General features: G+C 39.6%; 1 protein-coding gene across 1 annotated transcript in view; it reads left to right on the plus strand.

Moving 5' to 3' along the window:
- DENND4C (DENN domain containing 4C) overlaps window positions 1-16,694 on the plus strand; it is a 114,795-nt gene extending 98,101 nt beyond the window's left edge. The window contains exons 28-33 of the mRNA XM_073345479.1: window positions 1,350-1,539; window positions 3,170-3,415; window positions 6,214-6,331; window positions 8,290-8,443; window positions 10,837-10,901; window positions 11,253-16,694. Coding sequence (XP_073201580.1) covers window positions 1,350-1,539; window positions 3,170-3,415; window positions 6,214-6,331; window positions 8,290-8,443; window positions 10,837-10,901; window positions 11,253-11,389 — 910 coding nt within the window. The 3' untranslated portion in view covers window positions 11,390-16,694. The remainder of the gene's footprint in view (window positions 1-1,349; window positions 1,540-3,169; window positions 3,416-6,213; window positions 6,332-8,289; window positions 8,444-10,836; window positions 10,902-11,252) is intronic.
- The last annotated feature ends 1,599 nt before the right edge of the window (window positions 16,695-18,293 follow it).

Raw genomic sequence — 18,293 nt, forward strand, 5'->3', positions numbered from 1 at the left:
GGAGCAATTTCCTATGAATTTTAACATGTATTTTTAAAGTTATTTTAAGCATGAATTTTTCCAGTATGTAAATTAATACAGTTTATTATATTATGGAAATAATCAATTTGTTCGGAATCATCTCTTTAAGGTAAAAGGTTTTGCTTAGCATAAGCAGTTCTGTAATATGCAATTTTAACGCTGTCATAGAAAAGCTATCACTCTTGTGGCAGTTTGTGAAGAAGCATGAGGGCAGTAGCCCTATGTTGTGTGGAAGAGGTGTAGAACTGGTTTTAAAAAAAAAAAGACAATTTTTTTACATGGGGGGGGCTTTTGTTAATTTTGAATTTTCAACAAAATTTTTATCTAACTCAAATTTAATGAAAACTTTAAAATTTTACGTTTGGAAAATTTGAGTAGCACCAATTATGCCCTTGTGAGTGAGACTCTTAAGGTGTGAACATGACCTATTTTATTGTGTAATATTAGTTAATCTTATGCTCAGAGATTTAAACTGGTTTATCATCTTACATTAGTACTTCTTAACTCTATCACAAATGTCTCAGTGGAGCCAAACAGATAATTTGGAACTAAAATTTTATCCCATGAATTTAGCCCCTCTCCTGCTGCAAAATATCTGGAAGAAGACTGATTTTTAGAAAAATCAGTTTGTTCTGGAGTAACTAAATTTTTAAGATTTTTCAACTGTGTGCAGTGCATTGATTCCAAATAGTTCTGAGAGTAGTCATTGTGTGCTGTTTGCGATATGAGCTGCATTGGTTAGTTATGACTGGTCAGATGAGTCACACAGTATTGCTTCAGTTCCCTGATGGCAAGAGTGTGGGAGCACTTCTAGTATGACATTAAAATTAAGGATTTTTGCAAACATTTATGCATGCCATTTATAAACCTGCTTTCTGTGAACATTTGTGCATAAAACTCAATTGCATGACAGAGAAAGCAAACGCAAGGGAAGTTGAGGTAAAATGTGAGCATGACCAAAATAAATTCATCTTAAATAGTAAGTATGTATTGATAGAAAATACCTTGCATTTCTTGTCCAGCTCTGTTTCTAAGCAAGGTGGCTGCACTAGAGTAATAGGCTGCATAAGGGCAGGTTTTAGTTAAAAACTTTCAAGTGCTTTTCACAGTTGATACAGAAATGTTCTTTTAAAATGTGACTTTTTTTTTTTTATATTGTGCTGAGTTTTTCTGTGGAATAGTGTTGTGCCAACCCAATGACTGAGGCTTTCCTTTCCATAGAAAACTACATGGGACACCTATGGGAGAATCTTTCTCTGGTTACTGTCTGTCAGTAGTTGTTGCTGAGTAGCAGTATGTTAACGTGTTCTCTTCTGAAACCCAAATAGTGATGTGCCAGAAGAACAGAGTGAAGGCCCCAGGGCTCTGAAGAAGTCTGTTATCAATTCATCAAAACGAGGAGCATCTTTGACTCGGAGCCATAGTGTCGGAGGCCCTCTGCAAAATATTGATCTCACACACAGACCATCTCATGGCATTTCAACAGTTAGTCTTCCAAATAGCTTGCAAGAAGTTGTGGTAGGTTGCAAATAAGATGTTTGATGTGAAGAGAATCTAACCCAATGCTAATAAATTGCTTCCTGAACAACATCCTGAAAGATCTACTGCTGCTTGCCATTCTTGAATACTGTGGGCACTACCGGGCTCAAATATATATCGACCCTTTCCCTAAGAGTAAAGTATTTTCTTCTAAGGGCTCGGCTGTGCTCGCAAGTTAGAGCGCATTAAAGCAGCCCCAGGCTCACGCAATTAAAAACTTGATAGCATGTCCACACTGGCGAGGCACTTAGAGCGCCTGGACTCTGTAGCTGGAGCACTTCTGGTAATCCACCTCCACGAGAAGCAGAACGCTTGCTGCGCCTTGGCTGAAACGCCCCAGCATCAGTGTGAATTAGGGGTTGCATTACTGCACTGCGATCGGCCTCCGGAAATGTCCCATAATCCCCTTGAGTCAGTTGGCCACTCTTGTCCTTGTTTTGGAATCAGCCGCAGGAATGCGGATATGCCCTTTCAAAGCTCTGTTTCTGAGAGCCGGCTGCTTATCTGCCCTGGGACAAAGCAACCATTAGTGTGGAATGTTGCTTGCTATGAGTGTGTGAGAGAGAGAGGGGCGGAGGGGAGGGGGGTCTACTGCTGTCTGAATTTACAAGACAGCAGGCTGACACTCTCTCAGCCCCCCTAAAAACCCACTCTCTCCCCTCACATAGACACAACACACTCCCTGTCACACTCCACCCCCACACTCCATTTGAAAAGCATGTTGCAGCTACTTGCATGCTGGGATAGCTACCACAATGCACTGCTCTCTGTGGCCTTGCAAGAGCTGCTAACGTGGCCGCGCCAGTGCACTTGAATCTGACCATGTGGACACACTGCAGCGCTTTCCCTACTGCGCTCTCCGAGGGCTGGTTTAACTCATAGCGCTCTAAATCAGCAAGTGTAACCATGCCCTTAGTGTGTCTAGATATCTTAGGTTTTTCCATGGTTCAGTTGCTCTGACATGGTTGAAGGATTGACTTTCCTGTATACATTTTAAGTAGTGCTTCTTGATTTGAAATTCTTACTCTGGAAGTACAGACTTTTCCTTAACCTTTCTAAAGAGATCAGAAATTTATAAACAAGTGACCAGCATTCTGGAATGGACCATCTAATAATAAAAATAGCACATTATTCCAAGAGGTATATGCAAATCATTCCCTTCACTTACCGCCTGTCCTCTCCACCAAAAAATGGTTCAGATGGTTTCTCTTGTGGGGAGAGAGGGGGTGGGGGAATGGAGTTCATTACAGTAGGTACTTCCATGTTAAACAAGGATGTGTCTCCTTCTGATGGACTTAGTGGCTGCTGGTCAACGGTGAAGTTTCTCTCCCATTTAAGCTGCTTCCTGGTGGACTTACATTATAATGTGTTGCAACATTGGTTTTTAATCTGTAGAGCAATTATTTTAACAAGCTCTGCTTTTGTGAGGAAAGAGAAGGAAAAGTTCAGAAATCAAAACCGACAGCCGCGGTATAGCTGTAGTGCATTCGTTACTTCCAAAGACTTAGAAATGTTAGTTCTGCAGCAGTGCAAGTTAAGATTGCTATGAGAAATGATCCCCAAAAGTATTTCTGGGGGCCGAAAGTAACAATTGCTGCTCTTCTTTCAGGATCCTTTACGGAAAAGGCCCAATCCGCTCCCTCTGTCTGTACCATACTTGAGCCCTCTGGTGCTACGTAAAGAGCTCGAATCCTTGTTAGAGAATGAGGGGGAACAAGTGATTCACACGTCCACATTTATCAACCAACATCCCATCATTTTCTGGAACCTAGTTTGGTATTTCCGGCGCTTGGATCTACCTAGCAACTTGCCAGGACTCATTCTGACATCGGAACACTGTAATGACGGAGTGCAGGTAGGTGCCTTAACAGTAATTGGTCATGCACAAACATTGCAGCATATTGAATTATTTTTGTTTATAGAAAATGTCAGAAAAAGCTTGCTTGACGATAGTTTAAAAAAATCTAGATTTTTTTTTTTTAATACCAAATTGTATGTTTCTATTTCTAATATTGGTAATAGGATTCCTTTTACATGAGCTATCTTGAATGATGATGAGTGAAAAGAGCACTTGGCTGCTGGTCAAACTGTTCTCTAGCCATGGCATCTGATGGGTTTCTCCTCTTCTCTCCCCCGCCCACTTCTGGAGTGGCTGCCTGGGAGTGGGGTGCCACTGAGCCCGCCTGACCCACCAGCCTAAGCTCCTTTTACACTGTATTGCTGAGGCAAGGCAAGCCCTCCCTCAGGTTTCAGACTGCACTTAAACAACATACAGGTAGGGACGCACCCAGATGCAGCTATTCATACAGATGCTGAGATCAACTCTGCATGGGAAAGCTTAGCTAAGGAACTGCCCAGTACTCAAGTGCACACCCCCCTCTGGAGTGTAAACCCAAAATTGTACTGTCTTGCACTGCAGAGAGAACTGTACAGCATAAGCTCATGAAATTCACCCCCTCCCTCAATGTGGAGAGGGATATATGCAGCTTTCTTCCCCAAGTTATGATTTTCACACACTGGTTTTAGACCAAACAAAACAAGTTTATTAACTACAAAAAATAGATTTTAAGTGATCATAGGATTTAGCAAACGGATCAAAGCAGATTACCTAGCAAATGAAACAAATGTGCAATCTAAGCTTAATATACTAAAGAAACTGGTTATAAGTAGCAAATTCTCACCCTAAATGTTGTTGTAGGCAGATTGCAGAGATTCTTGAAGGCAAGCTGTATTTGCTTGCAGCTTAAATCTCCGGATATTCTTTTACAGGCCAAACAACCCTCTTGCCTGGGATCAGTCCTTCTCCCCTAGTCCAGTCTTTTCGTTCTCATGTGTTTCCAGGAGTCCCCTTTCTTGGGTGGGGAGTCAATGAATAAAGAACCACAATGGTGATACTACCCTGCCTTAAATAGTTTTTGCATATGATAGAACTCCTTTGTCTCCCAGTGTGATTCCTACCCCTGATCACTAGAAAAACACTGGTATCATCATGGAGTCCAGTACCAGGTGACTTGGTCACAAGTCCCTGCAGCCATAACTCAAAGGCTGTTTGCAGTGTCCCCAGGAAGGCTTCCCAGGAAGATGGGAGATAAGCATCTTCAAAGGCCTATTGTTTTTCCTAGTGGCCTTTCCCAGCTGGCCATCCAGACCGTCTAGTGGGCATTCACCAGGTGTAAACACATTTGTAATAGATGCATAAACAATATTTCTAACTTCAGATATAAAAATGATAACATGCATACAAATAGGATAATCATATTCAGTAAATCATAACCTTTCCAATGATCTCGTACATGAACTATCTTGCATAAAATACATCTTAGTTATGCCATAATCATATTTAAATCATATCTCTATGAAGAATATGGGGTATAATGCCACTACATCCTTTTATAGATTTTCAAAAGCTACTAAGTGAGATTCTTCTCAATGGCTGCTGATAGCCGGGGTTATAAAGAAGCTCTGGGGGAATTCTAACAACTCATGAACAGCAGCTTTAAGTTATAACACATCACAGCAAGGCAGATTCCCTACCACACTGTGAAATCTCTTTCAGATATTGGGCTGGATTCCATGCTTCATTCCACCAGTTTTTTGTTATCATAACTTCATTGAGTCACATCAGTATAAAAATGTAAGAAAAGACTAGAGAATCAGGTGCATTATTTTCTGGCATTTCATCCTTTCTTTTAAGGGCCAGATTTTTTCAAAGATAGGTACACATCTGACTTCTGCACGTGTGCCAAATGTGTATACTAGAGGTCATCAGGTATTTGAACTATGTAATGGAATAGCCTGTCGAGATATGGCTGAAGCCCCATCACTTGGGAAACTTTACAAGCTAAATTGGAAAATACACTGTATTATCAGGAGAAAGCCTACACTGACTGGGAATGAACTACGCAGCTTTCTTGTCCATCTCTCACTTCCAATTCATGCAGCAAGTGCATAGTCATTCAGAAGGCACTTCTAATTTTACAAAAGTTATGAAAAATTGAGCTGTAATTATAAGTTTCATGTGTCTGCAATAACCAACCCACTAGATGTGTGGTGTTACTAGGGATAATTTGTGTTCTTAGTAAATATCTGTGAGCAGCTGCCTTTCCCAACCTGCTGTACAAACAGTCCCACCTGTTACATAGAGTCCAAATGCTCTCCTTTCTTGGAGCTTGGAAACCAACAGAAGGGTAATGTAAAGCCTTTTGCAGCAGGATCACCATCTGCTAGCAGGCACATACTACCAGCAGCGTAAGGACCATCTTTTTGTTTGCATTTGTACAGTACATAGTTCACTAGGGCCATGGTCTGTGACTCAGGCTCCTAAGTGTTCATGCAATACAAATAATAATACATTTATATCAATACAGCCTGTGTAGATGCCCAGTACAATTTTTGGTTTAGCTTATATCACACAGGAAGGGGTTTAAGCTAAGTCAAAAAAAGCCACTTAGTACTGCAGTGCAGACAATACACTATTTAATTCCTACCAAATGAAATCTGCAGTTTAGCCTCTCCATTTTTGTGTCTCAAAATGAATAGCACAAATCTTTTCAGCAACAGAGATAAGAAATAACACTTTTTGGGCCTGCTATCAAGTTTTTAATTGCGTGATCCTGTGCTGACCTCTTTAAACTTCTCTTTCCCTCATTCTAGCTTCCTTTGTCATCTCTGTCTCAAGACAGTAAGTTAGTATACATCCAGCTACTGTGGGACAACATCAACCTTCACCAAGAGCCTGGAGAGTCTCTATATATATCTTGGAGAAATCTCAGTAAGTGAAACAAGTGTGAAAGAGAGCATGTGGGATGGGGAGTGAGAGGTGACACTAAACATTTCTTTTTACCTTGTGGCTTCTTTACAGATTCTAAGCTCTCCATGGCAAGAATGGTCTTCCCCTGTGTTTGCAAAGCACCCACCACATTTTGAATGACAACACAATGTAAACAATGTGAAACCTGATATGAAAACATTTGTTGTCTTCCTCCTTTGTATACACATTGCAGTATTCTTTGCATGTTTATATATCAGGTATAAAATAGGGGAAGGGTTTGATCAGATGGCAGCGTGTACATAGACTTCAGTAAGGGCATGGGTCTGAACTTTCTTGCTGTGTTACTGACCTGTCTACCATATCAGTACAACCGTGAAAGGGAAGAACCGCTACAAAGGAAAATCTTTCTAAAATAAAATTCTTTGCTTTTGTTTTTTAAAATAAATAGTTGCCACCTTTCTGCACCCTGATTTACCATGTGTAGCTATCGTGTTTATGCCGTTAGCTTCCATGCACATGGTTTTCCACTATAGCAGGAGAGTTTTGAAACATGCATGCGTAGTGTACTATGTACTATATTACATGTCTCAAATATTTTCTTGGTGCATGAGCTGTTCTACTTGTCTTAACTTTAAGAAATGATCTCAGAGCTGTAAAACACCAAGGAAGAAGAGCTCCCTCCCCAAAGGAGCTTTAAATCTAAGCAAACTGATTGAACCAAAAAATGTACTGGGAGAACCAAAGGAGGATGATAGTGTCATTTGCTTTGTTTTTGTTTTATTTAATAAGAGGTTGGTGACATCCATATGAAATATGAATGACAACTTGAATCTTCCAATACTTTATCTATAACTCTAATTCGCACACCCCCAATACAAATTCATACAATGTAAATAAGGGAACAAAGGGTTTGTTTTAAATGTTTTTTGTGCTGAAAAACTGGCCAAATAATGCCGTTGAGAGAACCTGCAGTAAATTCAGAAAATATCTGGAAAATGGGAAAATATGTTCACCAAATGCACTGAATCCTGCTATCCTTTATATCCAGGTTATCATAAACTTATTGGAGTGATCGCTGTGTCTGACGTGACTTTTTCATCAACAAATGCCCCTTGCTTGCAGCTTACTGTGCAACTTTGCTATGTGTTGATTCTGCCTGTAATCTAAACTCCATTGTCCCCTTGATGCACTATTTTTTATTAAGTCAGTTCATTGTCATTTTGGAAACACCAGTTCATGCACCAGAACATTGTGGTAAATGTGTAAATGCCTGACTAGATCAGCTGCTGATGGTCATTATTGCAACATTTCTGTTTCAGCTTCAGTATCGCTACAGTAATGGTAGCCCGTAGCCAAAATTTAGCAATGGCAGCTTCACTTCTCGTCCTTTACAAACTGTTCTTAAAGGCAGCCTGATGGCATAAATATTACCAACTTTATTTTCTTTAGAATGCACTTAACCGTCTGTTCAATTTGCAGCCCACAAACCTATGCAGCATAGCTGAAACATGGTAGCCTTCAGCCACATGCATCAAACACATCTGATTGTGTGTCTGTTTCCAGGTGTAACACAATCAATGTGTTTGAATTCAATATAAATTAACAAGATACTGTAGCACTAAAAAGAACCCTTTTTATATCCGTGTCAATAGACAAAGATTTTGTTACAAAAATATACATGTCAAGAACTGGAGCCAGTTTGGTCTCTTGTGCTTCCTTGTCAGGACATACTCAGAGTGTGTATGCTTTACACCGTCTCTGCCACAATAAAGGATGACAGAATGCCTAAATAGGCAAAGACATTCCATTGTAGTGGAAACTTCTGCAAGATGGGCAAAATTTCTCTGCACACAAAGACCACATATTTCTTGTACTCACTGCATGTTTCATGAGAGTGAGACTGTTTAAGAATTACATCTGTTTTTGTATTGGTCTGAAATGCTGCTTTCTCCCACCAGATTTAGCAGAGAAGAAATCATCCATAGCTTCAGAAGATCAGCAGGCAACAAGCACTTTAGTGGAGAACATCAAACTGAGCATTCAACACAACAACGTTGTTGAACCCATCAAACTCCTTCTGCGGAAAGTTAAACCAGATGTCAAACGACAAAGGTAAAGGGACAGTGTTTTCTGTTATCTTCCCCCATGGTCATATCCAAACCTACACCAGGATCACGTACCATTTAAGTGTTGTAAAGGCCTCCCACACGTGGCTATAGAACAGTCAACCCCCTCTGACACTCCCAGTCAATACACATGCTACAGCCACATGTTTAGGGTCAGATTTTCATACGGGCACTTTGAGATCCTTAAAGATTCTGGCTTGTGTAGATCTACTCCTGTGCAGGTAGTTGCTGCAGTTATTTGCAAATCCAGTAACTAAGCCCCCAGTTGTGTACACAAAAACTGATTTTTTTTTTTTTTTTTACGTAAGTGAAGTAAATATGCGTGCAAAAGCAGATACAAAATATGTGGAGATCTTGGGCCTCGATTTACATTTTGTCATTGAAACCTTTACATTGCAAAGGATCTGAACGCACCCTACGAACTATCTTTATAACCACTGAAGTTCAGCTGCATGCGAGTTGCTGGTTGGAGGAGTCAGCACTGCATTTTGCACAATAGTTTTGATTAAGGGTAAAAACTGGCATCTGGAGGCTTAGGAATATTTATTACCCTTATTCCTAGGGTTACTTTCAGGATCCCAAAAAGAGGATGCTGCCAGAGGGGGTATTTATGGGGGTGCTGGAGGGGTGTATGTACTAGGAGAGGGTATTTGGGGGAGTACCTGTGTCCTATAGGTGCTGTCTCCATGGGTGCTCCAGGGCTAGAGCACACACCAGCAGCCAGCTTCCCCCCAGTGACTCCTGCCCACTGGCGGCCCCACTGATAAACTTCTCCCCCCTCCCTCCTAGTGCCTCCCGGCTCCTGCAATCAGCTGTTCCGTGCGGGGAGGAGCGGGGGCCGGGGCATGTTCAGGGGAGGGGATGGGAAGGGGAGGAGCGGGGGTGGGACCTTGGTGAAAGGGGTGGGGGAAAGAAGGGGTGTGGCCAAGAAGGGGAAGGGCCTGGGGCCTTGGGGAAAGGAGTGGAGTGGGGGCAGGGCCTGAGCGAGAGTTGAGCACCCCTGAGCAAAGGGAAAAGCCAGAGCCTCTGCTGTGTCCTCAATCTTAAGGTGGGGGCAGTGTTGCTGTCTTGGTGGCGGGCGGCTGGCACAGGGCCAGGATGCTGCACCAGCCGTCTGTCGCTCCCTGCCTCTCCCACCTCCCCAGGGCTTGGAGGCAGGACCTGGGTGGGTGGGATCCGGCAGCTGCAGTCTAGGGACCGATTGGTAGCTGGGGCAAGGTTGAAAGTCTCTCCTGCAGCAGGCTCTGGCTCCCTTTTTGTCTGGCTCAGCAAGCAGGGTTTCCCTGTCTTGTAAAGGGGAATTTTGTGTGCCTGGGTGAGGCTTACCTGTCTGTGCTTCTCCCACTCTTTCTGTAGCCAGGCTGACCGTTTCCTTCTTTCTCCTACAAAGGCTACTCAGTACCAAGTGGTGCATGTTTGTTTGCACGCTTGCTCTGAGTGCATGAGAACTTCAGTGACCCTTTCTCTAAGGAGACCTGGGATAGGTCCAGTCAGCTGCCTCCTTTTGGGGATGACTCCCGGAGCTTCTTGATTGGCTCTTCTCTTCTGCCTCCCCTCTTCCCCCCCTTCTGGAGAGTAGAGGGGCTTACATAAGCAAAAGATAAAAGCAGTTTTTTTCCAGTGTAATCAACAGACCAGATGTAGGCTGTTCCCTTTCTTCATTCAGGCACAATCTAGATTGATTTACAAAGAATACAGTGACTGTATGAAACCAAGAGGCCAGCTCTGTGTCAGTTTCTCATATTGTGCATATGTCTTTAATTCTTCAAGCCTATCCCATTCTTAAGTGCATACTGACTGAAATACAGAAACTGTGTATTTTCAGGGTGTTAAAATGAAATCACTTTATTCATTAATACAGTCCCTACTTTTTTTGCTCCGAGTTCCATACACCTGTTTGTTTAATTTGTGGATAATTCTGTTCCAGTGAAAATTTGACATCCTGAAACTAAACACAGATAACATTGCCGATTCCAAATATCAAAAAATCATGAGAAATTTAAAAATGAGATTTTAAAAATACTGTTTTGGGTTTTTTTCACTTGCCTTGTAGTTTGTGAACCTTGGGGGGGGGGGGGGTCACATTTTTCAGCCTTTTCTCCACAAGCATGGTGACTAAAACATTTTTTTAATGAAAAGATGAGATTTTTTCATATAAGCTCTTGACTCCGGGAGCTGGGCTCAAAGAAGCACACCAAAAACTGCAGGACTCATAAAATCATGAGTTGACAACACTGATTAACAAGCCATTTATAGTACAAATAAGATTGGAAACATAGTTAAAGCTGTATTTTTATAGGCGAATAAACATGCTTTCAGCATTGATTTCTTGAGTGTAGTTTGTACTTTAATTGACTCACATTTTAAAATATTTTACAGGAGTTTTTATAGAGAAATCCTTTTCCTATCTTTGGTGTCTCTTGGGAGAGAGAACATTGACATTGGTAAGTTGAAAACATTGTGAAATGTACATGTTTATTTGCACAAATATATTCAAGAGAAGGCACAGTCCGTGTGGACTGATATAGGATAGCTAGCTTCAAAAAAATTGGCATTTGTTTCAGGGGTTTCTAAGCAGCTGTTCAATTGGCAGACTTCCTTACTTCAGGATGAATGAACTAATGAATACTATTACAAGTTTTGCTTTTGTGATTCTCAGTTACTGCTTATTTAAAACAGCTACATCTGGCAGAGTGATAATTTTAAAAAAAGAAACTTTATTTTTGTGGAAATATTTATGGTGTGCACTTGAAGTCATTTAAGCAGCACTTTCACCTATGCTCTCTGTATTCCAGAGGCCTTTGACAGTGAGTACAGACTTGCATATAAAAGTCTAACGACAGAGGTGCTTGAGAAGATGCAGAAAATAGATGCACCGCCAAGCAGCAGTGTGGAGTGGTGCAGAAAATGCTTTGGAGCACCTGTCATATAAAAATGAGGGAAGAGGTGATGGAACGTCACAAAACAGAAACAGATGGGACAGAAACTGAGCATATGTAGATTTGGATTCAAGTTCCTAAAAGAAGACTAAATCCAGCAAGTTGTATCCAGATCAAATCTCTCTTTGGGACAAGTTCTGATTTTTTCTTTTGTCATCTCATGAAATAGTGTAAAGTGCTATAAAATACCTTAAAACTTCTTAATACCAAGGATATTCAGTTCTTGAATGGCTTATCTGCTTTAACTTTATTTTTCTGTATATATTTGTTTCTTCTTGCTTGTCTGCCATCTTCTTCATCAAGTAGTTGAGAAGGGAGATGGTGGCTCAATAAGAGCATTTAGTTGGTGGCTTTCTTAAGGACCATCAATACTGAGATATTTTATAAGTGTATGTTTTGGATTGCCTTTCTAGCCCAGTAGCATGTTAAGTGCACTGGTAAAGCGGGATCTGTTTGTTGCATATAGGTGCAGCATGTTTGTACATATTTATGGAACCCTTGAATTGTGACTTGCCATGCAGCTATTTTAGACAGGTCACGATACCAAACAATAGCTTTAGTTATTATCTGTCTTTTTGACAGTAGTCCTTTCCCGGTTAATAATTTAAATCTGTGTTGACTAACAATAACTCTTCCATTTTGGCAATCTTATAAAACTTTAGCTTTTCTCTATTCAGTGACCTGCTTCATGAAATTAGATATACTCTGACTATATTGCATTGTTCTCCCAAACAATGATGGGCTTCTGCCCTGAGCAGCTTGGAGATGGGTGTCTTTCTGCAAGCTACAGAGATAGTTTAATGAAACTAGGGTGCAAAAAGGTTTTGACATAAACAAATATTGACCAGAAATGAAGATTCCCCACCCCCCCCAAAAGTGCCCCTTGGGGTGAACTTGCAGCTTCAGGCACTATTGTCCCAGGCATCTGGTATCTTTCTAACCTATGGGATAATTATTTTGCACTGTAGGTCCAGATTGTATATCTATATACAACTCTTAAAGTTGTGTATACAGAGAAAAATTGAAGAGCTCAAAGGACTGGTCTTAAAAGTTAAAACCATGTTTAGTTGATTGCCAGTAGATGGAAAGACTCGCACCTACTTGACAATATTTGTCATGTCCTCTGCAAGATGAAACTTAGACATTGGTCTTTGACTTAAATGTTTCCATAACTAAATTACATGGCAACATATGTGGATAGCCCTGTTGCTTCTGCTTCGATCAAATGAGCTGAATCAGTACATGTCCATCCCTTACTAAGGAGGTCACTCCTGGAAGAAGCAACTGAGAGAAGGCATGAAAGAATTATTAAAATAATGTGACTTAGGCATGTTCCTACTTTCAGCTTGAATGTAATCTGCTCATACTACTCCCATGCCAGCATCTTTACTTATTTTTCACACTTCAGTCATTTTAACTCTTTACAGGGGCACTAGGATCTCATTGAAAATGCCAGTACCTGAACCCTTCCTCAGAAACGTCAAAGTACTTTTAACATGCTGCTGACCTAACATTTTTATAAGATGTGTGTTCCTTCAGAGAAATGGATTTTGCACTATTTATCAGAAAATATTTTTGGCATTGTAGGCTGGATGCTCACATTAATAATAATAAAAACAACAACAACAAAAAAAACCCCATAGCAATTGGTGATCCTAGGCCATGTTAGTATATTAAGTTCATTTGGTTCAGCCTCCCTCCATGAAAATATTCGGCATTTTCCATTCTCAAAAGCAAAAAAGCACAACCACAGTACAAGAACTTTATCTCAATTCTTCTGTCATTTTTAGCCTTTTGAGTTCGTTTGTTGTTTTGCAGATTTCAGACCAACTCAACAATGAGTAGAGAGCTGTTTTCTTATACTCACCTGTGGAATTGGTGCTTGATTTTCTTCTCTGCTCCCCTCCTCACCAATGTAATTAATTGTTCATATTTTAAATTTAAAAATCCCTGTGAAGCATGCTCTTGAATACTTACACTTGCATTATAGTAGTTGCTAATCTAAATAAGTTTTATACAAATAGCAAAGATTGTACCTAATACTTTACTTTAGTACTGGCTTTAAAAGTACAGCAGCACAAAAATTAAATTATTACCTCTCATTGATAGTCCTAAATAATAAGCAGTTAAGCCTTATGGCTCCTTGGAGCAATTTAAATAGCAATACTCTTTGAGCATCCTAAATATTTAGCTACCCTTATTTTCCCCAGCTGCAGAAAATCTTTACATGTTGTTTTGCCTATTGGCTAATAATGAAATAACTGGATTCCTTTTTCACCCTCAGACATAATTGTAGATGACAATTTTAATCAATTTGCTTTGTTTTAACAGCCCTCCCATATGCATTGCTGCAAATCCTCAACAATATGACACTGGGCTTGCGTAAACATCCAGAGTAGCTTGTGTGTCATGGTATCTAGCACTAAATGTTTGTTTCCTAAGGCTAATGAGATAAAAACGATACTCTTATGATCCTGGATCATTCTTGAAGAGGATTTAATGTCCCTGGATTTACTACATCACACTGATTCCTCTGCAAGTTATAACATAGTCTCTATTCTGTTGTACATACCTGTTTCCCAGCTAGCTGAAAGCGCTGTCTGAAACTAAGTGAAGTCAAGTCAAAAACCCCACTTACAATTACTTTCCAACTTAGAATCCAGGACACATTGAGGACTGTTGTTTTGTTGTTGAGTTTGGGTTTTTTTAAACTGCTTGGTTTTTAATTCTAGTTTTTAATAGCTGGTTAACTAGCTGACTCTAGAATAGATTTATGCAGGAGAAAGTGAAAGTCCTCAAGGTGACTATGTAATCACAGTATTTCATCTAACATGCAGCTAGATTTGCTCACAAGAGGGCTCCTTGTAAGTTGCTGCCTCCTTCTGTCCATGTATCACTTCCTGTTCCTCCTCCTTTGACTTCTTTATGTGAAATATTTAGCTGCAAACATTGGAGATTGAGGCAAATTGTCCTACAGCTGGATTTTCAGAGATGAATGCTTACCTAATCTGAATATGCAAACCCTCATGACTTCATGTGGAAAACAGGTATGGCACCTGACTAGACTTGAATGCACATTAATATCCATATGATTGAAAATCTGACCCAAAATGCATGAGGACAATTCCTTAAAACTTTACCATTTGCATTTTAAATGGGTTCCCCCACCCCTCCCTTGAGGCACTAAAGACATTATAAATGTTTCCCTGCAAATTAATAACCTAATAAACTTGGGGGGGGGGGGGCTATGAGTAAAATCAGAAGCTGCTTGACTAAGAATTAACATTTTGAACTATATCCCCCAATGATCTAAATTACCATACATCCATTGTGTATGAATGAACTTCCCCCAGATGTCATCCAAAGAGGAATCTGAGTTCAGCCCTAGTTCTTTCCTTCTACATAAGCAGGAAAATAAATGCCTTGTTAACTTGGGAATCCCTGGCTTCCAGAGGCAGAACAGTTCTAGTCTGATGTAACCGGCAGCCAAGAATGGGATGGAGATGCTTTCATTGTATACATTTTGGAACCCTAATTAATAATCATAATGGTTGCAGATGATGATTACCTGAAGAGCTTGCTATTGGGCTGCACAAAGTCAGGGTCCAAACCAAAATGATCACATAGGTGGAGCTGGGCACAACTTGGTTGCAAGCATGCTGAAGTGTGTGAGAGATGTTAAAAGGAGCTTATTAGGATAAAACAGATAACGAACACAGGAAAATCTCTTTGAATTCACATAGTCTTTACAATTTTGGACTACTAGTTAACTATATGGAGAGAGCAATGTATTTTGCAATGTTCATACAATTGTAAATGTACCAAACCTGCCTTGTTTCCCTTTATGAAACAAAATAGTTACATTTTCTGTAAAGTTAAATGGGATCTTTAGCAGTTTGAAATCAAGATTCTCAATAGAGAACTTTTTTTGTGTGTTGGATGTGCAGAGTGAATAAACTCTAGAACATTACAAAGATTAATTGTAATTATTGTAAATGAAAATGCAATAGATTCCAAAAAGTTTGTGTATATAGAACAAATAGCAAACTATACTATGCAACGTACCATGAAAATAGTAGAACATCTGTGTACAATGCTGATGCTATTGTCTTCATATTTTATATAATACTAGTTAAGAAAATAACATCTTAATTGAAAAATTGTGTTATGTAGAAAATGTATCAAACTAAATTATATTCCACTTTCTCAAAAAACTAAGTTAGTCCTACGTATAGCTGAATTTCACACGTTGGCTAAACTCTTAATTCACATTGTGTTTGTGAATTACTAGATTTTTTTTCCACCCTAATTGTGATGACTTTCTGTATTGCCTCAAATTTACGATATACATGTACCTTACTTAGCTTGAGTTTACTATTTTCATAGAAATAACTGCAACATGGGGTATGTTTGCAAAGAGTGTATTAATTAGACCATAGAAATCTATATTTTTAACTGTTTAAAAACTTTAAAAAAATATAACTGAGGAATCCAGCCTAAAGTAGAAATTTGTTTTTAAACATTGATCAGTCATCAATTTCTTCATGCAAATAACTGTATTTCATTAACTATTGAATCTTTTTATTGAATTAATGATAGCCTTTCCAAATAAAAATTCTTTCATTTAACAATTTGAAACCTTCAGGTGCCTTCTGTATATCAGCTTTTCCTTGTAGACCTTTTCAGAAACAACCGCACTCCCTTGTAAACTGTAAATGCTGAAACTGAACAGTTGAGTTGGGTAGTATTCTGATTTTACTGTGCTGTATTTTGTGATGCATATTAGAAAAGAAACAAATTGATATTTTTTCTTTCATTCTGCATCAATCAATGATGCAAAAAAAAAAAGGGATTATATTTCCTGTTTTTACAAGCACACTGAACTCCTTTTAGGAGCTTAAAAATAAACTAGGTTAATGAGGATAAAATGAAGTAGTGTGAATAAATTATCAATTTACTAAATGAGTTGGGAAGTTTTCTATTAATGCAATATTTGCACTGGTTTAGAGTCTTTGTGAACTGTTCAAAAATGACATCCATTTACTGTGCTTTGATCTAACAATTATTTCTCTAATATTTTTGTACATTTGACAATGTTTCTTGGTGCTTTGTTCTGAATTTTGTATAGCTAAGAAACATCTATTTCTCCAAATAAAATATGTACAACTGCTGTCTGGAATGCCCTTTTTAGTTCTATTTTTGTCATCAAATTGCTTTAACAGCAATAAACTTAAAATGGTGGGTTCAGCTTGGGCAAGTGTACAGCGTACTGACATTTCAAAAAGGAAAGTCATCACCCTCCCCAGTTAATCCAGTTTTAGCTAAAAACTTAACTTTGAATTACCCAAACTGTGTGGTGTTACACCCACAATAGCTGTGACTCCACTTTGAGCAGATGCTGGATTACTATATATGGTAACATTAATGCCTTTATCAGTCTGCAGTTTAGCAGAGATGTTTGCTGTGGAAACCTGAATTCAGTGGATGTGTGAAATTTCAACCATATAATTACAAGGTAGCCTTAATGAAAATTATAATGAAAATTTGTCAGCCTAGGCACACACTAAGGCTGTTGCTTTGATAGTCATGGCTTTGTCATTGCAAACAATTGAAGTATTGCTTGAATCAGTCAGTCTTGCTTGAGACCTGGAAAGTCAAGTATGTTTCTACAGAATAACAATGTTAAACTATTTTAATGGGCTATGCTAGACCAAGTACTGAAAGTTTAGTCTTGTTTACTAGCAGGGTGTCTGGGGTGACAAATGGCATGATTTTCTGGCGAGTGGGAAGAGGATTCTAAAAATCAAGGTCCTTGCCATGGAATTATGGCCATAAATAGCTCCTGCAGCTTTTAACTATAATCTAGTCACCTGTCAGGAAAGAAAATTACTTGCTGCAAGCCAAGAAAGAGGGCAAACAGAATTCTGCAATGGTGAATAAAATGCACTCCTTTTTTGGAATTTCAGTGTTGGTGCATTTGACTGAGTGAACATTCTGATAAACTCACATGTGAAATTGTGAACAGGTCAATATGTGAACAAGTCAATACTGTATAAGTTAAAGGCTTTATCCAAACATTTAGAGGGAGGAAAAAATTAAATTTAACTGGCAGTGGTTCCAGATATGTTCCCCTTCAGGAGCTCTACTGCCCCCTCCCTGCATTGAACTATTTGTTGGACATTCAAATAGGAACTGCCCCCAGCCTCCCCATCTAGCGTCCCCCATGCACTAGCTATACCACCCTCCCTGCATCCCCACCCCCCTCCTCCTACCTCAGTGCAGCCTGCTCCAGCCAGGGTCACTGGACCTGCTTGGGGGGTGGGTGGGTGTGGGTGGGCACAGCACTAAGCACCCTGGCCTCCTGCCAATGTTTCTAGGCCTGATCCTGAACCACTCCATTTTTGCACCCTCCTGCTGACTACCTAGGGCAGGTGCCCCTCCCTAGTTATGGCCCTGAGAATATCACAGGGTCCATAGCTGTGCTCTGACTGGGCAGCAAGTGGCTCACAGGTTGAAAACCACTCCTCTACTGCCTATGTTAAACAGGTCAAACCATCTGGCCTAAATCTGTCCTTTGAGAAGATGCTTGTGTGCATGTTTATTTTGCCTTTTTGCTAAGTAGGAGAAGAGACCATGGATAGAGAGAAATAAGCCTGTAATGCAAATTGTTATAGAAAGCTTCTACATCAGATTTTGGGAAAAATTATGTAAAAACCCATTCAAGGTAAAGAGGAAATAATGCTAGCAGTATTGACTAGAAAGTGAGTTTATTCAATCTAATACTTACAAAGATTGGTATTACTAATTTAACTACCCTAGATGTGACTGCATGAAGAACCTTCTCTGAAAGAACTACCTTTTTGATGGGAGTTACGTTACTTTCCCTATTTAACAGTG

Source organism: Lepidochelys kempii, chromosome 5 (assembly GCF_965140265.1).
Source record: "Lepidochelys kempii isolate rLepKem1 chromosome 5, rLepKem1.hap2, whole genome shotgun sequence".
Taxonomy (NCBI): domain Eukaryota; kingdom Metazoa; phylum Chordata; order Testudines; family Cheloniidae; genus Lepidochelys; species Lepidochelys kempii.